Source organism: Amblyomma americanum, chromosome 3, assembly GCF_052857255.1.
Source record: "Amblyomma americanum isolate KBUSLIRL-KWMA chromosome 3, ASM5285725v1, whole genome shotgun sequence".
Classification (NCBI taxonomy): domain Eukaryota; kingdom Metazoa; phylum Arthropoda; class Arachnida; order Ixodida; family Ixodidae; genus Amblyomma; species Amblyomma americanum.
In genome coordinates, this window is record NC_135499.1 from 140,971,910 (window position 1) to 140,990,668 (window position 18,759).

At 43.6% G+C, this 18,759-nt stretch overlaps 1 protein-coding gene across 1 annotated transcript in view; it reads left to right on the top strand.

Moving 5' to 3' along the window:
* The window catches only part of Set2 (SET domain containing 2), a 120,329-nt gene that overhangs the window by 1,623 nt on the left and 99,947 nt on the right, over positions 1-18,759 (top strand). Inside the window, 1 exon segment of the mRNA XM_077656818.1 lies at positions 1,981-2,058. Coding sequence (XP_077512944.1) covers positions 1,981-2,058 — 78 coding nt within the window.

Sequence of the window (18,759 nt, forward strand, 5' to 3'; positions counted from 1 at the left end):
CTGGTATTTTGTCACAATTTCAGATTTTAACACTGTTGCTCACTTATTAAGCAGCAAACAGCATCTGTGTGTTCTTTTTGTGAATTCTCAAATGTCTCTCTACCTCGTGCGAAAAGAGTTGGCATATTGTGAGGCTAGTGTTATCTGGGTCTGTGGTATTCAACTTAGCTGCCACAACGTTTTTTTTTTTTTGTATTGTGCTGACAACCTTAACGACACAGGCTGCATTTAGATATGCCAGAAATGTGGAAACGACCATGCTTTGACATTTAGCTGCACTTGAAAGACAAGTTCACAAAATCTGCAGCTGTCCGCTTGCTAATCTTAGCAGAGGCCTGTACTGCCATATAGCCATCCGTAGTACAGGTCAGCTCTGCACATAATCTTGCTGTGTTCTGTGTTGTTTGAGTTGAAAACAGCGGCAGGACAGTATTCCTGATTTCAGCTAAGGCTATAATCCCATTTCGTATATTAGGTGCAACACTGTGAAAGGTACGGAAGTAGTCCGCATGAAAAAGATAAAGGGAAGCGTATTACTCCGCGCTTGTTTTTTCGCCGAGTGGTCTAGGCACAAGAAAGCACCAGCGTGTCGTCAACGGTAACAGCGTATGCAATCATGCTCATGACAAATGTATCACATAATAAAACTGCAGACAAAGCATTTACAAGTTTTCGCTCACCACAAGGAATGCACTATTTTTTTATCGATTTTTGATCAACTTTTTGATATTGGCAGTGCAAGCAAGACCGCTAGCTTTGACAGAGTTGCACCTGATGTATGAAGCGCGGAGTATAGAAATGTACAGAATGTGAAATTTGCATTTTTTTTTGCACTGGGCACGTTCTACAGTGCACATTGTTGGTACACGAGATAAAACCTCCAGGACAAGCAGTCTGTTGATACATTCAGATGTTCTGCTTGCTCCTTTTGCTGTACGCCATGTATAGCGCTGCTTGTTTTGTGTCCACTTTTTGAGGGAGCACAGGAAAGCAGGAGGAGAGGTAGGGGGGCTGTTCTAATCCTGGGTGGTGCCGTCGTGGTACTGCCAATGGTGCTTGCATAAAAAGGGGGCACAAAGGGCACAAAATAATGGCAGTACTTTAACAAGCATTGAGACTTGTTTAAAGAAAACATTTCCTTACTTGTGAGCACCCTGATCTTAAAAATGTTACAGAAAAAGTATTTGTAGCAGCCATCTTGATACTGCTTAAAGTCATGTGATCAGGAAAGATCATTGTTGCCTTGTATTTCGTCCTCAGAGTAATGGCTGGCTATCAAGATAAAATAACATCATGGTTGTCACAGCAGTTTGAAAAAATGTGTAGAGGGTATGTCTGGGGTTGCGACTGCTGCTTTCATTCTAGGGTCTGCACAACTACTCCATGCACTTTTTATTGATGTGTGCACTAGCCTCTGTGAATGAAACTGAGTAGTGTATGAGTTCTGGGAGTAGTATTTTGAGGCACTTTTCAGAGAAAAATATACATGAAAGAAGCCAGTTCTTGAAACCAAGGAAAGTGTAAAATGTTTTTTGCTTTGTCGTGTTGGTTAGACGAGAAATAAAGAATCATTTTAGACGGGTGATAATTTCACAGCAAGTGAAAGAAAAGACAGCCACATGCTGCTGTGGGGAGCCATAACCACGACCTTCGCATGTTGTGTGCAATGCACTACTGTCTGGCTGCAGCAGCGGCTATCTCACCTTCTGCTTTCAAAGGCATTGGTGTTACCTGTAACCTAACGCTGAGGGTGTCCACGAGCACCAGGCTACAGGTAACGCACCATGCACTAAAGAAAGCTGAAGGATTGATGGAAGGATCAGTTTGACTTGTGTATCAGCTCATCTTAAGATCTTCATTTGAGTATTTACTCTCACTGTCAGAAACAGTGTCTGTAAAAAATAAATTTGGATTGCAGATGAACCTTGTCGCAGGGTTATGCGTGTGTGCACTCGATAATTTTTCTTCCTCTTGTTGCAGTTCCCCTGCCACAGCTCTGAAAGGCGTAAATGGGGATTCTGAAGGCTCAACCAGTGAGGACAGCAAAAGTGTGGACAAGTGAGTGTCACCTTTATGTTTTGAGCTCAAATGAAGAAATAAATATATGGTTTTATACTCATTCAACTTTGTTTGCACCTCGCAAGAATGGTGGAGGAATAAGTATGAGCTCTTGTATTCATTTAACTCCTGTTTCTCGTCTAGCCAATGCATGTGGTCCTTGTGAGCACTATCATTGGCATGAAGTATTTTGAGTTGGTCGATAAAAAGCTGGCCGTGTGTGCTTACAGAGCACTCTTGCAATATGTAACAATTGTTCATAATGTTTACAAAAGCATTGTGCAAGCAACAACACTTCACATCATCAGTTTAAGGAAAACTGTGTGTGCTTCACTGCGGAAAGTAGTGTTTGATTCAAGTAAACATTCGTTACTCCAACATACTTTGCATACTACTGTCATCTGCTATAACCTGTGGAATGCCGAATAAAGGTTGCATTCAGACTGTATTTTGTATTCAATGTGGCGGACTGAAATATAGAAGTGAAAAACTCGCTATTTTTATCTTCATTACGCACTTATTCCTTGCTTTCTGGCGATTATATGCTGTATTTTGCAAGTTTGACAAACACAGGTTATACAGATCTCATGATGTTGAATGTTTTGCATTCCTGCTAGGGGCGTGAGAACAGCACTTTTCCACAACCAAATTGACTATGAATAATGTAGATTCCATGCCGAATCGATATGAACCAAGTACTTTTGCAATTTTGGCAATTAGTGTATGTGTTGTGTTGGATTTAGTGGCACATAGTCAGCTAAGGCCATCATGCACCAAGCACAAGGTATATAAACGTTTTCTGCAGAATTTTATAAAAATTGTGAAAAGTGATCGGTGCTGTAGACGGCCTAAAATGTAAGTTTTACTGCCTAGTGATGCCAAAGAAAAGACATTTTAAAAATGGACATTAGTAAAAGCTTTAAAGAAAGCCTGGTAACCTCTGCAACCATCCTTGCCTGTGCAAGGATGTTGAGGCTCCCAACCAATCGAATGAAGACCTCAGCCTCCTTCTCAGAAATGAGAAATAGGCTGAGGTGTGGTTTAAAAAGTCTCTTGTTATAAATTACTCAATATTATCAGATCTACAATTTGTTTAAGACACTTTCTCTCTTTAAAAACTTAAAAACCTATGAAATGTGAACAAGTGCATCTTTACCTAAGAGTAATGTGGGGTGGAATGGTATGTGTTCATTGCTAAAAACTGCAAAATGCTTTTCCTCAGTGTTTATATGAAAATAAAACACGGTTTATTGTTAGCTCATCTTCTCATAATTCACATTGGGGCTTCTCTTGTTTCGTCAGTAGGAAATTATGTGTGAGGTGTGGGTGTCCTATACGAGGACAGCAGATAATCACTTCCTTGAAACATTCCTGGTGGGTGCAGGGCTTCCATTCTCCTAAAACTGGTTTTACAAAGTGTAGTTTGTTATTTGCTGCATTGTCCCAAGCGGACTGCCATTTTTTTCTTATTTTACAATGTACCGAGTTCATTTATGTTTTTTATTTGCTTGCTACGAGCCTGCAATTAGTGCATGTGTTCATGCAAATCAATAATTGTGCGTTACAGCAAAGTGCTAGTGGAGGTGCTGTGGCATGTCGCTATGACTTCTGAAGTTATACAGTATTGTGCATTTTTATCGTGAAGACTTTCAAACATTTCCCCGCCTCAGCTGCTGGCTCATTTGCGGTGAAACTGCATACAGAGCTTCCGTATTATGGTAACTTTTGTATCGTAGCTAGTTATACAACAGTACTTACATAGTTGAGCCGTGCATGACGCAAAAACGTAATCGCCTGCGTCAAGATCGGCGAACTGAAACCCGCAAACGCAGTTTTTTCATTGAAGGCGGCAGTAGCGCCATCTGTTTGCTGCAGTGGAAATCGCCACAACTAGGCGCTGAGGTGAGCGTTGCAAGAAGCACAGGCCCTTTGATTACACAGTTCCGGCCGTTTCGTCTGCTTCAACTGAAGCACTTCCAACATTTTCGGCTAACTGAGCGGAAAAAAATATCAGAATAACCGATTTAACGAGGTTCTACTTTTCAAAGAACAATATTTGATCTCTTTTTCAGCCGAGTGACTTTATCCAATTCAGCTCATATCATCTGCTTTTGTGACTCTCCGAAAGCATCGGAGGGTGACAGCAGAAAACAGATGGCGCCACTGCCGCCCTTCAGCGAAAAAGCGGCGTTTGCGGGTTTCGGTTCGGCGATCTCAACGCAGGAAATTGTTTTTGCATCATGCACGGCTCAACTAAGTAAGTACCATTGTCAAACTTGCTACGATACAAATGTTACCATAATACGCAAGCTCTGTGTGCAGTGTCACCGCCAACGAGCCAGCTGTTGAGGCGGGAAAATTTTAAAAGCGTTAATCTTATTTGTCACGTTTCTTGGGGTCTGCTACCACCTCCCTTCGGCGTGAAATTTTCTGTCCGAGGAAATCAAGATGGCGGCCCCCATAGTAAATCAATAGTAATATCGGTTAAGCAATTAACCAATGATGTCATGATCTAACTAATGTCATATTTGCAACGGGCTCGATAAGTAGAACATGTTAGACACCAGTATCGCCTAATTAGGTTAGTATTTAGTTAAGGTTAGGTAGAACATGTTAGACACCAGTATCGCCTAATTAGGTTAGTATTTAGTTAAGGTTAGGCTTCACATGGCGGCTGTGACATCAGCACTCGGCAGTTCACAAGGCGGTAGGCGCCCGCTCGCCGTGAGGCTAATAACGTGATAATACATTGCACGAACGATAGATTGCACTACCAAACAGCTAACACTCGTTACTTCACCGTCTTCCACACGGTGGCAGCATAATTTTTTGAAAGTCTTCACGATGAAAGTGCACAATACTGTATCTATAGCTGTCAAGTTGCAAATCTCCTCTAAGGAGTACAAGTATATTACTGCTGTGACCATCTTGTTATAGGGAAATTTGAATCGATATGATTAATGTTGCAGAAAATCAAATATAATAATAATAATAATTGGTTTTGGGGGGGGAAAGGAAATGGCGCAGTATCTGTCTCATATATCGTTGGACACCTGAACTGCGCTGTAAGGGAAGGGATAAAGGAGGGAGTGAAAGAAGAAAGGAAGAAGGAGGTGCCGTAGTGGAGGGCTCCGGAATAATTTCGACCACCTGGCTCTGACATCGCACAGCACACGGGCGCCTTAGCGTTTTTCCTCCATAAAATCAAATATGTACTAAATATTTTTACGATGTTCGTAAAGCACAGCAGTATGCCGCTGTAGCTTAGAAGTTAATCTTTAGCTGTGAAAAGATGCAGCAGTGATCTCCACCAGCAGTTGTGAGTGTATTAGAGTTTCAAAATAGGGTGACCCTATAGGTTGGGGGATAGGGACAAAGCGGGGCATCACTACACATGCACAGAATGCTAACATCTCTTGGTTTTTTGGGTTAGCTGGCAACACTAACCCAAAACTGACAAAATAGTGACGCTCCCCAAACTCCGCATAAGTTCGGGCAAGTTGGTGGCATCTGGCAGGGGGGGGGGTGCTTACCTCACGATTAGTTAGTCGTTGCCGCTTCACTGTGTCTCGTGTTCATGGCAAATGTATGATGCGCAATGCTTTTTACTTGTGTCAAGGTGCACGCATCACAAAATGCTCAGCAATACTGCGCCGCAAACTTTAAGATTACTTCTGGATTTCGATAGCTGCTAGGCTTAGCGAGTACTAGGTGGTGTTTGGTCACCATAAAGACAGGACGTCGGAAAGCGGGACGTTCAAACAATGTGGGGTTGCTGACATAAAAAAAAGTCGTTACAATCGAATGAACTTCGCATGCTACAGTCGAGCCCCCTTAAAGCAGCCGCAGTTATAACAAAGGCTCGCCTATTACGAATGAGGTCGGTGCTAGCATCAAAATATGTGTCAGGGCAATGGCAATGCATCTCAGATATAACGAAAAAGCTTGGATGCGCAACTCTGTTATAGCGCACGAAGAGGTGCCACAAACTCTGCTCCGCATTCGAAAACCTTGCGCTTCCGGCGTCGGCAGTGACCGCAGAGTCTCCCACATCACCATGACGCAACCTCCCCTACCACCTTCTTTGGAAAGAATGTGGTGATTGGAGAAAGTAGTAATGAAGGCGAGACGTAGACAATGCAGAAGAAACTACTTGCCAGATGCGGCCGTCAAAATGTATGATTTAGAAGGCGACATGTGCACTCTCATTGAGCACAGCAAGCTTCGCGTTACTGGATGTCCTTCTGTATGCGAGTATTGATGCAGCGATCAACAGCTGCCGTTTGTCATCAGCAAGTCTCGCAGACCGAGATGCTTTGTGACCTATGCTCTTGTATATGGCAGGCACAACACAAAAGCCTAAATGACAAGCGACTTTTCTTTATTCTACGAGGGTGCCATTAAGCGTTAGAATAGAAGGGGGTGGAGGTAGGAATGACTCGCGACTGTTCGCCATGTGGTTTGTTCATTTCAAGCACTAAATGACGAAAAAAAGGAAATTCCTGCTTTTGCTTGACAACTGTATTGAGCACCATGTGCTGCCTTCTCTGACTGCGGTGACCAAGCTCTTCTACCACCGAATGCGACACCAGCGACTCGACGTGGGCATCATTCACGTGCTCTATAGGTGTCGTATGGGCGGCACATCACAGCTTATGCTGACAGTAACTGAGAGGCCCAGTGTCGGCGTCTCAGGATAATTAACGCCGCTTGGTGGCACTGAGTGTGGAGTGTATTCCGATTTATATCTATGGACCTGGGAACGACGGAGGATGTGATGGAACCACTCACGAGTTCAGACATACTTGCAATTGTGTCTTCATGTAAAGCCAGCAGGGTATGAAGCCGTTTAGGTTAACTTGATTTGCGTGGATGACGACGCCGACATTGCAGAGTTGTTACGGGACGCCAACTGTAAGACTCCTCGACTGCGAAAGACTATCATGAAGATGATGACAAGGAGACCAACTTTCTACGAGCTGCCATGAACGCTTCAACCGCAATCGAATCCCCAAAGCAGCTTCATAACAGCAAGTGTTGAAAACACTTTGATAAGGTCTGTCATTGAAGAAGCAGATGCACATGGGGAGAAATAAATGCCGCTTATATCTAACTTTCTATTTTTGGCTGTAATATGGGAAGGCAACTAACTACAAACCTTGGATGCAACAAACTCATTCTGTGTGACCATCAGGTTTGCTATAAGTGGGCTCGACTGTTGTTTTTATTATTTATTACTGCTTTTTGCTTGTCGAATTTAATCCAGACGTGGCCGGCCCCCTATTCTAAAGCTCTCGCGAGTACAGATCAGGAAGGCCACCTTATGCCCTGTGAATAGGGGGCCCCTAAGCTAAATTCCCCGATTCTAAAACACTCTATTAACACTGTGACCACCATGTTATACGAAAATTGTTCGCTCAGCTTGCCCGAGCCCTGCCAAGTTGCCCAATCTTGGAGGCCATGTATGAGTGTTATGAATGGCATGAATCAAAAAGACCTCGTCATGGCACTGAGCACTCCATATCGTGCAGAGTGATCATGGCACAGTGGTGCGATTGCTGCACCAATTGCATCTAAATGCGCTAAAATGCAAAGCCTGCTACATGCTGCTACATTATGACAAAATACGCAAAATCTGCACCAAGTCTGTGCCAAAACTCATATTTACTTAGGAACAAAATTCTTGTGCACCGTGTGTTATCCTTCGTGAAGGCATGCTGCATAACAAGCTGGCCGGGCTCGTTGTCGCCCCGCGTAATGAGAACAGAGAGGCGAAATAAGCCTGCAGCACACAGAGATTTACACTGGTCATCCCGTGGTGTGGAAGGCACGCTGGAAATGTGCATGGCAAAAATATTTACAAACAGCACCGGTCTTGACTTTCACGTCCTTGCTTGGCTGAAGTGGGGAAACAGCACGCTACCACGAAATTCTTAGTGGGCGGCGGTTTTGTGGTTCGCTTCATTGCCCTATCAAAAGGAAGCAGATAGTCATGGATAATTTTTTTCACTCGCGTTGAGCTGTCTCTTTAGTAAATGTAGGGAATTTCAAATGCGATGCTGGAAAGGAAACTTTCGGGAGTGACTGGACTGAATGCGGCATTGGTGCACACTTCGTGCTGCCACCGCATTCAGTCCGGTTGTTGCGAGATAATGTGATTCTAGCCGTAGGATAACATTTTAAAGATTTAGCATAGCGCATTCCACTACCATTAACCGCATCTGCGGTGAGCTATTTGAGCATGTGCAGTTGACCCTGAGGAGCGCACACCGGCCACTGATCTGCATTGAGTTTGATGGCAATTGACTTATTGGGCATTAAGAGTGCTTATGTGGCATGGGTATAATGACTGTCAAGGTATTGAACTGAATGGGGGAAAAAGAAATGCATGAACGCCTGTCTTTGGTGGAATTCAGAACAAAAGCAAATACTTCTTATTCTTTCTCCTTCCTTTTTCTTGCTCATGACTGTGATCAGTCTGGTACTTCCTGCTATTCTTCAGGCTTGTTGCCGGAAGAAGTCGGAAATGAATGAAATAATGAGTTTAAAGTCAAGCCTTGCTTTTTTTATTCAGTGTCAAAATGCTCTATATACCAAGTAATATTAGTACTCCTCATGTTCCCCGTGTAGAAGTGTAGGAAAATTGTGCATTTACATAAATCTCTTACCGGCGACACCACATTCTACATATCTAACAGCAGACAAGGCAAGGGAAAAGAGGTGCTCGTTATGACATACATGACTGAAGCCAACAGCCATCGAAACCAAGGAGCATAGTGGATTTTTTTTTCTATTTGTGGTGTTTATTAATTGGAAATTAATGGTGTAATTATTTTATGGCTTAAAGATAATTGATAAGAAAGCAGAAGGAAAAACAACCACATGTCACCAGTAGGATCTGAATCTGTGACCTTCGAATTTTACATCCGGTGCTCTACCATCTGATCTACGGCGACAGCTGTCCAATCTTCTACTTTCGGCAGTCAGTCATGTGTTTGTAACACACATTTTATCATAATCACTGAAGTGAGAAGTAGGGCGAGCTGGGCTAGTTACAGAAACAGCACAAAACGAGTGATATGAAGATACTGCAAGGCAAAACTTCGTGACTACTTCTGACGCCTGCAGGCTTGCGTCCGGAGACACTGGAACTGCGTTTGTCGCATGACAGGCCAATCAGAATCCTGTGCCGTGCACGAGTACACCACTGAGATTTTGTCAGGAGGCCCCCCTTGGTGAGCGATAACATGTAGCGCCCCAGGAAGGAGACTCACTTGATTTGGTAGCCCAGTGGCATGCATCATGCACTAAGGCCTTGCCCAATATTTTCACTTGCAAAGAATCTGCATTATTTCAGTGCAGATATGTTGTAGCTTGATACTGCAGGAACTAAGGTGTATGAGAGAAAATTGAATCTTTCAGCCATGTTCCTGAGCTTTCGCTCATCAATTGCAGAAAAGGAAAAAAACTAGTGACTTTGTCTCCATTTATTTGAACTACTGCTTATGATACTCTGCAGGGCCCTTTGACCGCGTTGACTTGAGCATGCTGGCTTAACCAGCAGGCCAACATTGCCAAGAGCTAAGCAAATGGCTCTCATCTCGGTGAACACCGCCTGAAACCAGGTTAACAGGGTTCCTGTAATAATGGTGTAGATAACACTGAAAGCTAAATTACAGCTTTGGAAATGTAAATGGCCTGATTTATTTAAAGTACACCTGAGTAGGGGAAATGCATTAAACGTGATTGCAAAGCAGCAAGCGTGGCTTAGACTTCAGACCCCAGTTTAAAGCAAATGGCGAGTATACAAACTTGTTATTAGAGCCCCATTAAAGTGCATGCATATATCTTCAGTACCATCTCTCTATATAGCTTGCTGTGTTGTGATTGGTGTTCTTTGCTGGAAACTGCTACTGCAAAAGAAAAGTAACAGTAGTAACAAATCAAATTATATAGTATTTAGAGAATGTTCGCTCGGTATTTGCATACTAGTCTTTAAAAATGGTTAAATGTAAACAATGAATTGCCAACATGAAAAAAGAAATAATAAACACATTTTTGGGCTGCAACATGTAAATCTTCATATTGAGCTTAATTTTCACTGATGTCAGTCTAGAGCGGGTTAAGGTTGAAAAATTTTTGGGTGTGTGGTTTCAGGACACCTTGTCATGGAATGTTCACGTGTTGAAACTGGCAGCCGAGTGAAGTAAGGTAGTAGGTTCTCTTTATAAACTAAGCCCATTGGTACCACAATGGCTTAGAACCTCGCTACATTATGTACGCTTTTCTACTCCAGAATGTCTTATTGCTCGCTAGTGTGGGAAACAACCACGCAGGGCAATTTTCATAAGCTGATCACTTACAGAAGTGAGTCTTGCGCATATTTGAAAACTACTACGGGCATCCACAATATTTACCGACAGATCCATTATTCAGAAAGTATTCACTGATAAAGGCTAACCAATTTATACTGTTATAGGCTCTCACAACATGTCCACAACCAGAAACTTTACAGCGCAACAAACTTCGCTGCAGAGTATTGCTTCTGTACACATAGCAGAAAAATCCCTATAGTCAGGACAAAACTACGGTAGGCAACACGTACAGTTCCAAATAGCATCTCTACTAAATCGCACTGAAAAACTACTTGATTTCAGCAAGCCATTTTGCAAAAAGTTTCTTAAGAATGTAATATTGCATGAAGGCATTGAATTCATTTGATTTATTTTTCTTGTGCTTTGTTAGCATTTATGGCCTTTCAGTGTTGCTTGTTTTATCCCTTTTGTCCCCTTAAAAGGGAATCAATTGTTTGCAATTGTGGTTTTGTATGTTTCTGATGCCTGTCTGCTGAATGGCATATGGAGCAGAGGCCTTTGTCAGGCTTCTTGCCTTTTGCCTTTGCTCCGGTTTCTGTAAATCACAATGAAACAAATGAAATGAAAATGAAAAAAGTTAGCGATAGTACATGCATTAGCCAGGCAACACTGCTCCCATGTAGATTCCCACCACATGCCCATGACCTGTGAATTGTTTGTAATGCTAGCTTTTCTTTTCGCATTGTAACTTCTGAGTACGTGCTTTGCGAGGTTTTTTCACTCTGTTCTGGCGATTTTCACGATATAGAGGGCCGCCTCAAACAATCCAGTATGGCATTTTAGGAGACTCCTGTGGGCAACCTTACGAACTCTTGTTTGTTTGCTTGCTGATGGTGGAAATCTTATGTGAGTCAGTCTTTCATTCCTCAAGGGTGTAAAGGAATAAAGGAAAAACAAAGAAGAAATATCTATCTGGCATTTGAAAACGGCCGGTGTGAAACCGGAGTGGAGATGGTAGACACATGCTTTGTAGAGAATTTAAAATCAATGACATCGACGGTGAAGACTTTTGTACAGGAGTTGAATGAAATAACTGTAACCGCAGTTTCCTGCATTTAGTAGCACAGGCAAGCAAGAGCCCCCCGATTATCATGCCGCTTCCGCACAAACGGGTCTTGAAAAATTCGCCAGGCGCTCTCACTTGAGTTTTAACTGATTAAGGACTGGCCTTTCGCATTTCAAAAATTTTATTTACTGTGTGCTACTTTCAATATGAATACAGATCTCTAATCATGGAACGGAGAAAAGTGAACTGCCTTTTTCACCACATCCTGTGCTCTCAGTTTGTAAAGATTTAAAAATATAAAGGGATGTAATGAATGTAAGGCCACCGTCGTGCAATTATTTTCCTTCCATTCGATTCGATTCTCATCATCTACCTGTCTGACTGACTGATTCCAGGTACAACAAGGTCATGAGGGCAATAACGAAGCGCAAAAAGAATCAGAATGAGATAGAATTTGAATGAAATCACGACATCCCCCCCCCCCCCGCACGCACACACACACACAGACAGTCAAGCACAAAACAATTGTGTGCCTGTTAGTCGTGTGCTTGGCAATGTTAACAAATAGCGTCTCTTATTTACATAAGGTGTTCTAGTCCAAGCAAATCATCTTTTTTTAAAACATAGGCCGAGTGCTGGATAAGAGCTGTGCGTCATGGTCCTGCAAGCATTACACTACTGCAGGAAAACTTCCTATTCCTATGCTTTGTGGGCACCAGAAAGATTACGCTGGACACTTAGTAGCTCTTCTATTTAATTAGCGTGTAAATATAAATGAGCAGTGCTTCTAGGATCTGTTTTTGTAGGGAAAGTGTCACGATGTCTTCAGGGTAGAGCGAAGCACCCGCAACAGTATATGGCAGCAGTAAATGGTTCCGCGTGCACTGGTCCTTCTTAGGCTAGTTCGCGGCGCTACTGCGGCATGGCTTTGTCAATTTCGTGAAAATCGCCATTAAAGCTGGGCAACAGAGGACTGCATAGAGGCACTAAGAGCCAAGAGAAGCCAAGTGTGTGTTTCCAAGCGCATTACGCTACAATCAAACAAACCAAAAAAAAACTGGCAGCATTTGGCTTTGCATGTGGAGTTACATATGGGCCTCACTCCAAACTCCTACTTGTGGTTTTCTGTGCTGCACTAGTTCTGACACAGAAGTCTGCGACCTTCTCCTTCTGCTTCTAGAGGACATATGCATTGGAGGCCAGACGACAGCTTTTCTCTTGTCCAAAGACTGTACGGCTACATCAGAGCACAGCCAGTTCTTTCGACTACTGTGCCTGGACTTCTACATCGAAAGTGAGGAGCAGATTTTGAAGCGTGTGCCCTTCCGGAAATCTGCTTTGGCAAATTTTGAGCTTCTAGATCCTGTTGTGGTCATGAGGGGGTCAGCTCCATCAAATCCCCCCTAGCAGGAGCATTCCCGCATGTGACGTCCTACAGAGCTTGGACACTGAATAAGGATCCTCAGGAACACAGGCCAAGATGTAAAAACACAAGCAACCTTGCAGAGTTCTGGGGGCCAGTATTAGAAGTGAGACAACGATAAAACTCCGGTCTTCCCTGCACTCAAGGAGTTTGTATCAGTCATTCTCTGCTCTCCTCTTGCTAGTGCAGCAGTCGAAAAGGCATTTTCTGCTGTTAATCAGTTAAGAAAACAAGCTTGCAACTGACACTGTATGTGGCTTGCTACATACCAAGTCCCTGATTGCCACTTCAACGTGCTGCGAATTTGGTGTTGAGAAGGCATTGCTCCACAGTATGAAAACTTGGGAGGAAACGCTGCTAAGGTGAAGGCTCAAGCGACGACTAGTTTCCACATTGCTGCTCTGGATTTCTAGATGTCACTAGTCATTTGTTTCGTTAATTATATCGTGTGGTATTTTGTAGTCTGTGAACAAGTCAAGAAATTAGAAGTCACTAGTCATTTCTTCTTCTGGTTATTAGTGTTTTATTTTCTAGTCAATGTATATACAACGTAGCAAGACTTATTCTGCAGACAAATAAAGAAAATTTTATTTGAATGAAAATATGATTGTACTGAACTGTTTGCAGTGTGAATGAATAAACTCCCACCAACGCCGCCAAGAGAGCACATCTTACTTTGATTTGACGGTCGACTTTCTTAGGAACATTTTTTTCACTGTCACCAGTTATTCTTTCAGACCTCATTAAGCTGAAATCGCAATTCGTTTCGTGAAACAGTGATGGCAAGAAGATGGGAATTCAATAATGTTACCAGGTTACTGTAATTTCTGCATGATTTCCTCTATACTCTGAATGGATCGGCGGCTGGTAATGAGATTGCTGACTGTGGTTGCTGTTGGCTGGGCATGGACTAGCAGTCAGCCCGGTTGGTCCAGTCGTGCACTTGATGTCGTTATCCCACAGCTTTCGCTAATTACAACAGTGGCGCTTCTCTCTTTATCACTACTTTGTACCTCAATATATGAACAACCCGTACCGCAAAGAGAAAACAAGTTTAAACAAGTGATCCCAACATATACAGATATCTACTGATTTTTGGCGCCAAAATCTTTGTCCGCTGTGGCAACACTATACTAGCACAGCTGCAAAGTAACCAACTGTGTTGGGACTTCAGTTATGCCATTCTGGACAAACTTGGTTTTAATGACTGCAATACTGTACGCTACGTTGAAAGCAATTTTCGATCAGCAACATGGGAATAATAGTGGTTGCAAGTCACGCTGACAGCAAGAAGCGCCAACTGGCTGCGACCGCAGCCGGACACTCTCTCTAGCTCCATTTTTGACACCACTGGCAAGCAAACCACCGGCTGCCATTGTGATCAATGGCGGGCCAGCTGCATCAGGTTCAGAGCAGCCTTCAGTTGCTCAACTATAGCTTTGGCCAATCCAACCCAGGCGTGCAGCAAAGGATATCTTTCAGCAGGATATAGAGGTCATAGATCCTGAGGTAACGTGGTGTGTCAATGCTGTTATGACGCACACATCATTCTGTGCTGCCGCGGCATCGGTTTCTCTATTTCCTCATCATCTAAGGCCAAGAAAGTGCAAACTTGGCAAACACACGGTGGGATATACTATGGTCTGTGGCCTCGCACCTTTGTTCAAAGAGAGCTTCGTGCACGATGTGAGCCCAGCCTCTCGCCTCATTGTGGCATTTGACGAATCGCTAAACAAAGTTGCACAAAAAGAGCAAATAGATGTGTTGGTTCACTTTTTGTTGGATGTAGACTAGTGTGAAAATGTCATGCTGATGCCATGCTTTCATGGGCGCACACGAGCTGAAGATTTGATGTCCGCATTTAAAAGTGCGACAGATGGACTCTCATGATCGAAAATCATTCCAATATCAATGGACAGGCCAAACGTAAACAAAGTTTCTCCGTGAGATCAACGAAGAACTGTGTGAATCCAATGACGTGCGTCAAATTCCCTAAGTGGGAAGCTATGGCCTTCATGTGTGAACAGCGCATCCAAAACTGGACAAAGCCGTACCTGAAAGTGTACGTAGATCCGTGTCGAGACGTGAACAGGTGACCAACTAGTGCCAGTTCTGGCGTGGTTGAACCAGCCATTCGTGATCCTCCGCTCTCTGCAAAGCTAGCCTTCTTGCTTGCTATCGCAGAGGAACTGCAGCCGTTCTTGGCTCAGTTCCAGAGAAATTCACCTATGCTTCGGTTTCTTGGTACAGCATTGGAAACCCTTTTGCAATCATTGACGAGTAAAATAGTGAAGATGTGATGATGGGAGCGGACAGTCCACTGTAGTTGATAGAAGTCGACATGGACCATACTGTGAACGTTGTGATGCCCAAGATTAACCTTCCAGCAAGTATGCTCCTTAGCCTCGTCGAAAGCAACGGTGAAAAATATTAACAGGCGCACAGATCGGCTGGATGCCAGGCATCTGTGGTTTAAACAAGGAACTATTCACTTTTGCAAAGATGATTCTGTCTCTTTTGCATGGAAATGTGTCTGTTGAGCGGGGATTTTCTATTAACAAGGAATGTCTTGCCAAAAATTGGAAGGAACAATTTCTTGTTGCCCAACGAATCGTTTTTGACGCAATGTCATCGGCTGGAGGATTTTCCAATGTACAGCTGACCAAGGGGATGGTCCGTGAGGGCAAACGCATGATGACAAAAGGAGCTGGAGAGGACACCAAAAGAAAGGGCATCAACAATGCATCAGCATTGAGGACTGAAACAGAAAGCAAGCATGCCGCCGCTTCTGTGAAGCTTGAGCTCAAAAAGCAGAAAGTGTTGGCCGATGTTGAGATGGAGATGTTCCTTACCCAAAACAAAATAAACTCTCTAAAGCAATGAAACACACTGAGGTGTTTGTGCAAGCTGAGAATATGTCAGCACAATCAAGGTTGACTTTACAGTGTTCCATTGTGACTCGTCTCTCTTATTTCAGTCATCTATTGCTATACTTATTTATAGCTACCGTATTTACTCTCATAATTTCTACACTTTTTTTTCCTTTGTAAAAGGGGCCTGCAAATTACGCAACAATTTTGTGAACACATCCTAAAACGCTTTACAAATGGCCAAACACGCTATATATACTGTATATTTCCGCCTGCACGTTGACCCCCTCAACTCGCACCCCTCACTGGCCAAAAAAAAGTTGACTCCAAATTTACGGTGCATACCCCCTCCCGCCTCACCCCACATTATGTCGTCCCCCGCAGGATGGCAAGACGGCATGTGTGCAGCTCAAAGCAATAAACACGCAACGATACAATAGCGAAGCCAGCAGTCAGAGACAAATGGAGATAAAGGCGATAAAGCGGCATCCTCGCCTGCGGTCCAACTGTCTAGCGGCCGCAGCAAACAGTTTGGCGATTTCGGATTCCGGCGCGCATGTGACTATTCGTCCGGGAAAGCGACTGCCAGTGCATGCGAACCACTTAAAACTGCGCGCAGTTCGTCCCTTCATCACTCTCACCTTTTGCAGCCACACTCTACATGGCCGCGCCGATCTTTCCAAGCCTGTCTTGTGTGCACCCGCGTTCATGCTGGTGGTCTGGTGTAGCATGGAGAATCAAATACGCTGGGTGATAAATTAGTGGTCCGCAAATTATGGGATGGCGGACGTTACACGAGTAAATACGGTATGTTTGCTGACAAAGGACCTTGCCTGTGAAAAAGTCAGACTTGTAACAATGTGCCTTTTTGTATTATTTCTTTTTTACCGTGTAACTGCCCTTAAAGGCTTACAGTATTGTAAATAAAAAAAAAAGTTGAGACCCCATACCGATGAGGTTACTGTCCTTAGATAAAAATATCTCATTCGATTCCAAAACGTTTGGTTCGGTTGGCAGCCCCTTTTTGCAATTCGTATTTGAAAATGTTCGACTTTATTTGCGATGGGTTTTACCATTTGTTTTTTCGAAAATATTCGAATTGCTGTAACCTCTCTCCCTTCTGTTTTCTTGTTGAATGAAATAAACACCACTAACTATTCGAATTGGATTTGCAGACAAAAATATTGATATGTGCACCTCTGCTATTGTCTATTTTATAACATCCTTAGTTAAGAGTGGCAGCATAAGTGGAATTTTGTCAGCCTGTCTTGACATATAACGCGTCTGTCTTTTAGGGAATTCGGAACCTGGAAACCTGGAAAAATTTGTAACCTGGAAAACTCGGGGAATTTGGAAATGTCAACTTGGTAGACATACTGTAGCCAAACCGGGGCATGTCTTGACGTGCTGCCGAAGCACAAAGCAGAGGGAACAATTTACATTAGCTGGAGAGCATCTTGATTGCTCCAGGGTCCTAAAGTGGTCTGTACCTCCAAAAGTAGGTTCTTGTTAAGCAAATCATAAGTAACAATCGGAAATACTTTTCAGGTCATTTTGGGTGACAGGACAGAAAACCCCAAGTTGGTCGTTGGAATGGCTTAATCACAAGGAATTAGAAGCTTGACACATCGCAACTCTGTAGGGACCCAAGCTAACTTGGCTGGAAAGTGCAGCTTTGAGCCCCAGAATTAAAGGCTTGGCCCAGGCTTAGCAAAGCACCACATATTTGGGCCTGCAGACAATGCCGGGGCTGTGGGTAGACCTGATCCCTTGCAGTAGACTGACACAATGGAATGCAGCTGCAATGCGCGAGGCGCTGGGTACGCAGTAAGTGCTGTCCAGAACTTTCCTGTCTTGCTCTTAGCGGATGGTGACTGCAAGGGTTGGAGGAAACAGCAAAGCCTGTACCCCACGGAAATCGTGAATGCCAGAAGTAGAAAGAGTCTCACCTTGGGGCCCTGCTGGGTTCTGCTGGAATTGTACCTAACACCACGGCTAGCCTTCTCCGCACCTTTTTTCATGGAACGTGAAGACCGCATCATGTTGTTCACGAGTCAGAGGGGATAAAGAAAGTGCAAGTTTCAAAAAAAGAGAGGGCTTACCTGTTTAAGTGTCGATGCTTGAATGTTTCAGCGGGTTCTTCGTTCACCCTATAGCTGTGTTGCGCACATGCCTTGAGCCGTTGTCATATGATTAGGCACAGATTGCATCATCCTGTCTGCAAGAGAAATCATAATAGGGCTCTGGAAAGTCCACTACGGAGAAAGGAAGCAGAGTGGAGCAGTATTCGGCAAGATTTTGCTTTCTTTTCTCAGCACTACGCCGTTGATCAGGGGCGTTCTTGCTGTCGACATGCTACGCGAAACACGTTTGCGGTGGAATTGAAGCTACGAGGTGTTTGCACGTGTGCTTTTGTAACACACTCACGAGCTACGCAAGGTGCCCAGAAGCCATTCGTCGTGTTTTCCGTTCCACTGTAACCAAGCTCTGAGAAACAGTACAGCACCAAGAGCAGTTCCCATTTATGACCTACACTCTTGTGTTTCATGTCTGGCACCTGAATGCAAAATTGCAGCGCTTCATGGTCACAATGCAAACTGCCAAGTCAGAAGGAATGATGCCACCATCACTGCCATGTGCAGATGGAAGAGGAGAATGAATAAGAACATTTAAAAGATCACTTCCTTTCTTCTTTCACTCCCTCCTTTATCCCTTCCCTTATGGCAGCACGGTTCAAGTGTCCAAGATTATATGAGACAGAAGCTGTGCCATTTCCTGTCCTCAAAACCAATTATTATTATTATTAAAAGATCACACGCGAGTTGCAGCTAAAATGCATACCAAAGCGACAATGATGACTGCGTGCTTAGCCATCCAATAGAACACCATTAGTGGGAGTGCTTCAAGGCTGTCGTGTAGGACGAGTATTGGTGCGCAAGTTGCAGTTGACACGAACTGCAAAAATCCTGTTTTTGTTTCTTCCTGAACGGTAATGTACGCTATCACTAGTCTACTTTGCCAACTAAA